Below are 6,775 nucleotides of genomic sequence, written 5' to 3'. Positions count from 1 at the left end.
CTTCATGGCATTGTACATGAAACAATTCTTTAAAAGATTTATGAATCAAAAGCCATATACATACTTTCTGTAGTGGAATACCAGTGTTGTGTAACTAAAAGTATTAAATATGGGAGGTATCTTAAAGCCTTTGTTCAATAAAGAGTTTTTCTTTACCTTTTGGGTACCTTAATGACTAATGGATTTATTATGACAATAAGCTGCCATTTCTGGAACCCCCTTCACTAGATGCAGGAAGTATGTCCTCAGAGATAAAATATTTGTTACAATAATTCATCCACACCATCTCTATACACATGTATTTCACATATATATTTAAAACACACACAAACTGTACTTGAAGGCAACCCTGAATATAAAACAACTCCCCCCCCCAAATGTTTACACCAAAAAATGTTTTTTACAATGCACAACTATAACTTGTATGTGAATGTAAAAAGATGTCATCCTTTTTTTATGACATCTGGAAAAAAAACCCTAGTCTTCCATTGGAGTGAATACTGTATACACATATATGAGTATATGAGTGTGTGGTATGATATGTGTGTGTGTAAAATAATATTTGCCAGCTGAGGATACACTTAATGCATCTGAAATGGACTCTGGTTCATAAAATATATAATTAAAACGCCCTAGCAAATAAACATGACATTGCTTGAATATGGCAAAGATAAGTATAAAACACACACCATCTAATTATCCCATAGAGAGCATCCAAAACCTATGAAAGAGGCATCATTATGACCTTTACTGAAAAAGTATTTTCTTCATCAAAGAATGATCCAAGTAATTATAGATTAGTGTCCAGTCTGCTATTTCTGGGGAAAAGTGGTTGATCAAATGATGGTGGCACAGCTCCAGATATATAGGAATGAAACTTTTTCATTTGACCCATTTCATTCCAGTTTCAGGCCTAGTTATGAGCTGGAGTTGGCATGATCACTTTAGTGCGTAAAGGTTTGATAATGTTAGGTCTTTCTAAAGCCTTCAGTACAGTAGACCACATTATCCTGTCACACTACTTAAAAATACTATGTTGGTTCCAGGGCCCAGATGCTGGAGAGGCAAAATCAGTAACTTGGCATACCAATTACTTGGGCAGCATGCTTCTGTGGTCTGTTCTGTCACTAGTGGTACTTACATGAGACCCTTTTGTGAGATTATCCAGGATTTTGTGGTTGGGTGTTAGCAATGTGCTGCTGATGACCCTCATCTCTAAAGTATCTTTCATTTTATTTAATTTATACTCTGTATTTTTACCCAATGGAGGCCCAAATAGTAGGTTATCTCATTCTCCTCTCATCCGTTTTATCCTTACAACAACCCTGTTAGGGAGGTTAGCATTGGCTTCTCTGGCTGTGCCAATCCATGCGACTATAATCTGCCAGATGGCTTACTGTAACACCTTATATGTGGGACTATCCTTGAAGATAGCTCAGAAGCTTCAGCAAGTATATAATATAGCTGCTGTCCTGTTTAGTGGACAAAGTAGCTTTGAGCACATTATACCAATTTTAAAGCAACTGCTCACTGGTTACTAAGCCCTTCAGGATCCATTTCAAAGTGGTTATGCCCTTTAAAGCTTTATACAAGGAAGGAACCATGTGCCTGAGAAATAGCCTTTTCTGGTATGGATCTAGCTGCACTTAAATGAACAGCCCTGTCATTTCTACAGTTGGCTCCTTCCCACTTGGAAAGTGCAGTTGTCACATGAGAGGGTGGCATTTCAGCTGTAGTTCAACAATTATGGGTCAGAATGCCAGTGTTTTCAACCTTTCAGGAAAACCCCCTGCAAAATACAGCTAAGTTTTAAGAGATTGATGGGGTTGTTTGAGAGAGCGATATTTTTGAGGAAGGAGTTTTGGGGGAAGGGCAGTAGAGAGTTTTAATCTATGAAGGTTTTGATTCACTATTAATCTTGTATTGATGTGAGCCAACCTGAGTTGTGGGATATAACAATTTTAAAATAAAAAAATACAACTATTTTCAGGCTGGCTAGCAATAGAATTACTTTCAAAAGCTGATTAGATGACTGTTAAAGATACCACGGTCTGTCTGTCTGTCTGTCTTAGGGGTGTGCAAGCCAAAAATTTTCGGCTATAGCCGAAAGTAGAAAGCCGAAAGAAGATTCTCTATCGTTAAAGCCGAAAGCCGAAACAAGAATCTCTTTCGGCTTTCGGCTTTCGGGATTCTTTCGGCATTATTTCGGCATTCTTTCGGCTTTTTTCTATGGGAAAATGCCTCCGTCTTCCAGGACGCCTGGAGGAGGCATTTTCCCACCGAATAAGCCCAAAATTGGTGGGGACCTTCCTCTAACCCTTCTCTAACAACCACCCAAGTTTCAGACAGATTGGACTTTGGGGGGCCATGTTATGGCCCCCCAAAGCAGGTCCCCCCATCCTCCCATAAGAAAGCGAAGGAGCAGCATATTGTTAGCATGCTGCTGCTGATCTTTCTTCATTATTTCCTATGGGGAAAAAATGAAGAGGCAGGCTTCCTTTGCCAGGGGTGGCATTTTGCATGCAAAATGCCCCCCAGCCCTCAGGGGCCCTTCTCCCACCCCTCCTCCCACCCCCCACCAAGGCTCAGCCTGCTCCCACTTGGGGGGGCCATTTCATGGCCTCCCCAAGTAGGTGCTCTAATCTCTACCACTGACAGCTGGGGGAGGCTTGTGTTGCCAGGGGTGGCATTTTGCATGCAAAATGCCCCCCAACCCTCTGGGGCCCTTCTCCCACCCCTCCTCCCACCCCCCACCAAGGCTCAGCCTGCTTCCACTTGGGGGGGCATTTCATGGCCTCCCCAAGTAGGTGCTCTGCTCTCATCTCTACCACTGACAGCTGGGGGAGGCTTGTGTTGCCAGGGGTGGCATTTTGCATGCAAAATGCCCCCCAGCCCTCTGGGGCCCTTCTCCCACCCTTCCTCCCACCCCCCACCAAGGCTCAGACTGCTCCCACTTGGGGGGGGGCATTTCATGGCCTCCCCAAGTAGGTCCTCTCAGCCCCTAAAGTCCACCCCTTACAGCCCCACACAAACCCAATTCCCCCCCAGCTGCCACACACAGACCCAAATCCCCACATTAGCCCCTCACAGACCCAAATCCACCCCCACCTGCCCCACACCCATAACCCCAGGAACAGGCTGGCAAAGGCCAGCCCTCTCCCTTTGTTCCCTATGCTGGGAACTTCTAAACTTTCTTTCCCTGGGCAATTCTGCACAGCCCAGGGGTGCCACAATGGTGGGCACACTTCTGAGTGCCAGCTGGTCCCTGTGAAAGAGCACCTGAACCACAGACACCCTCCCTCAAATTCCCCCACCACCTACAGAGATGGCTGGCCAGCCAGCCCCATTGTTCCCTATGATGGGAACCAACTGCACAACAAAGAATAAAACAAGAACAACACAAAATAAAGTTTTAAAAAAATTATATTCTCCCTTCCAAAGTACAAGTAGGCAAAGCATTATGACACATTACACCGGCAGTCCCCCACACAGAAAAATTAAAACAAAACTCACTTAACATCAGAGAATCACAAAGCATGATTCCTGTCAAAAACACTTTATTTCTTGAACAGCTTTAGGTTACACAGCAGGGGGGAACACCAAAGGGCATGGCAGCACTATCTTACACAAAAATAACACAACTCACTTCACATCAGAGAATCACAAAAACACAATTCCTGGCAAAAACACTTTATTTCTTGAACAGCTTTAGGTTACACAGTAGGAGGGCACAACAGGGCATGATAGCAATGTACTACAAAAAATAATACAACCCACTTCACCGTTTTTGACAGCAATTGTGTTTGTGTGATTCTCTGATGTGAAGTGAGTTGTGTTATTTTTGTGTAGTACACTGCTTTCCTGCTCTGTGGTGCCTTCCTACTGTGTAACCTAAAGCAGTTACAGAAATAAAGTGCTTTTGACAGCAATTTTTTGGGGTGATTCTTTAATGTGAAGTGAGTTGTGTTATTTTTGTGTAAGATAGTGCTGCCATGCCCTTTGGTGTTCCCCCCTGCTGTGTAACCTAAAGCTGTTCAAGAAATAAAGTGTTTTTGACAGGAATCATGCTTTGTGATTCTCTGATGTTAAGTGAGTTTTGTTTTAATTTTTCTGTGTGGGGGACTGCTGGTGTAATGTGTCATAATGCTTTGCCTACTTGTACTTTGGAAGGGAGAATATAATTTTTTTAAAACTTTATTTTGTGTTGTTCTTGTTTTATTCTTTGTTGTGCAGTTGGTTCCCATCATAGGGAACAATGGGGCTGGCTGGCCAGCCATCTCTGTAGGTGGTGGGGGAATTTGAGGGAGGGTGTCTGTGGTTCAGGTGCTCTTTCACAGGGACCAGCTGGCACTCAGAAGTGTGCCCACCATTGTGGCACCCCTGGGCTGTGCAGAATTGCCCAGGGAAAGAGAGTTTAGAAGTTCCCAGCATAGGGAACAAAGGGAGAGGGCTGGCCTTTGCCAGCCTGTTCCTGGGGTTATGGGTGTGGGGCAGGTGGGGGTGGATTTGGGTCTGTGAGGGGCTAATGTGGGGATTTGGGTCTGTGTGTGGCAGCTGGGGGGGAATTGGGTTTGTGTGGGGCTGTAAGGGGTGGACTTTAGGGGCTGAGAGGACCTACTTGGGGAGGCCATGAAATGCCCCCCCCAAGTGGGAGCAGGCTGAGCCTTGGTGGGGGGTGGGAGGAGGGGTGGGAGAAGGGCACCAGAGGGTTGGGGGGCATTTTGCATGCAAAATGCCACCCCTGGCAACACAAGCCTCCCCCAGCTGTCAGTGGTAGAGATTAGAGCACCTACTTGGGGAGGCCATGAAATGGCCCCCCCAAGTGGGAGCAGGCTGAGCCTTGGTGGGGGGTGGGAGGAGGGGTGGGAGAAGGGCCCCTGAGGGCTGGGGGGCATTTTGCATGCAAAATGCCACCCCTGGCAAAGGAAGCCTGCCTCTTCATTTTTTCCCCATAGGAAATAATGAAGAAAGATCAGCAGCAGCATGCTAACAATATGCTGCTCCTTCGCTTTCTTATGGGAGGATGGGGGGACCTGCTTTGGGGGGCCATAACATGGCCCCCCAAAGTCCAATCTGTCTGAAACTTGGGTGGTTGTTAGAGAAGGGTTAGAGGAAGGTCCCCACCAATTTTGGGCTTATTCGGTGGGAAAATGCCTCCTCCAGGCGTCCTGGAAGACGGAGGCATTTTCCCATAGAAAAAAGCCGAAAGAAAGCCGAAAGAATCCCGAAACGTTTCGGCTTTTTTATTTCGGCTACCCGAAACGTTTCGGCATTCCCCGAAACGTTTCGGCATTCCCCGAAAGAAGCCGAAACACTTTTGTTTCGGCATTCTTTCGGCATTCTGAATGCCGAAACGCACATCCCTAGTCTGTCTGTTAGTTAGAATTGCTGTCCACTTTTAAGCTGCTGAATCACAATAGACTGCATACTTTTGTTGCAGCACTATACCAGGTAGTGGTTTTATGAATTACATTACAAACAGCCAATGTGGAGGAGAGAGTGCTGTAAGTATAAACTAATAAATCTCTCTAGGAGGATTATTGCTCCTATCCAGCCCTGATTTTCATTGCACATAGGAAGCTGCCTTATACAGCACTGGGCCATCAAGGTCAGTAATGCCTACTCAGACTGGCAGCATCTCTCCAAGTTGTCAGGAGAAGACCTTGCACCTCAGCAACTACCTGATCCTTTTACCTAGAGATGGTGGAGATGGAACCTGGGACATTCTGCATGCCAAGCAGAGGCTGTGCTACTGAGCTACGGCTCCCTCCCCATAAAACATTCCACAGTAAGAAGGCCTTCATGGTGGCATTTACTGTTGATGAAATTCAGTGTTGCTTTATTAAGGTATCTTGTTTGTTTAAAGTTTTTAAAAATGAAAACTAAAATATAAAAATTTGCTACATTCTTACTTCATCAGAACAAATATTAGCGGATGGGTCTTTTCTTACTAATTTCTTAACAGCCATATGTTTATCAATGAAACCAGAATTCCACAGCAATTTCCACATGTAATTGATATTTTAAATTATCTAATTACTCCGTGCTTGGAATGTCTAGCTTGCTGCATAGTTAATGAAAAAATGTAAATAGTTTCCAAATTTTCTTTGCAAAAAAAGGGGGGTAGGCTAAAGATAGACTTAAAATGTGTCTGCAGAGGGCGAGGTGGGTCAGACTCTTGAGCTATGTCAGTTTTCAAGGGATGCCAACCTTTGGGATAGCTGCAAGCTCCAAATGAAGAATGTGTACATCCAGAACATGCAACATTAAGAGAGTTTTTTTAGCACACACATGACTTGTTCTTTTAAGCCTGATCATTGTGATACTTCTAGAAACCACAACCACACACAGTCCCAATAGCGACAAAGAATTTTAGACATCTCAGAGCTATAACACTCTTTGGATTTTTATCTGTGCAGGACTGATCAAATTATTTCAATTGTATGAGAAAATAAATAGATCGTTAAATTTCTGACACAGGCAATAGAAGAAAGATGTGCTGTATTTAACAGAGGTATGAGTTTCAAGCCAGTTTAGCCATGGTTATTTCTTGAACTGTCTTCCATCTTTAGTAGCAGCAGATCAGCTATCCTGCAACAAATCAAAAGTCAGGATTTATAGGCATAGCTTGATATCGGTTGCTGCATGCTGACATAACCAGATGTCATCAAATTGGGACATGCTACAAAGGGCACCAACATAGTTTGACACACCCACTCTCCCCCGTGGTCCTCTATCCTTCCTTTTCAAGCAGGGCATGATTAAGGCTTCAGGG

At 44.4% G+C, this 6,775-nt stretch overlaps 1 protein-coding gene across 1 annotated transcript in view; it reads right to left on the bottom strand.

Annotated features, from left to right (window-relative positions):
• Nucleotides 1–6,365: 6,365 nt before the first annotated feature.
• RASGRP3 (RAS guanyl releasing protein 3) overlaps nt 6,366–6,775 on the bottom strand; it is a 106,256-nt gene continuing 105,846 nt past the window's right edge. Inside the window, exon 17 of the mRNA XM_054998989.1 lies at nt 6,366–6,591. Coding sequence (XP_054854964.1) covers nt 6,583–6,591 — 9 coding nt within the window. The 3' untranslated portion in view covers nt 6,366–6,582. The remainder of the gene's footprint in view (nt 6,592–6,775) is intronic.

Source organism: Eublepharis macularius, chromosome 1, assembly GCF_028583425.1.
Source record: "Eublepharis macularius isolate TG4126 chromosome 1, MPM_Emac_v1.0, whole genome shotgun sequence".
Taxonomy (NCBI): domain Eukaryota; kingdom Metazoa; phylum Chordata; class Lepidosauria; order Squamata; family Eublepharidae; genus Eublepharis; species Eublepharis macularius.
The sequence above is the reverse complement of the archived record's forward strand: the minus strand, read 5'-3'. Positions and strand labels throughout refer to the sequence as shown.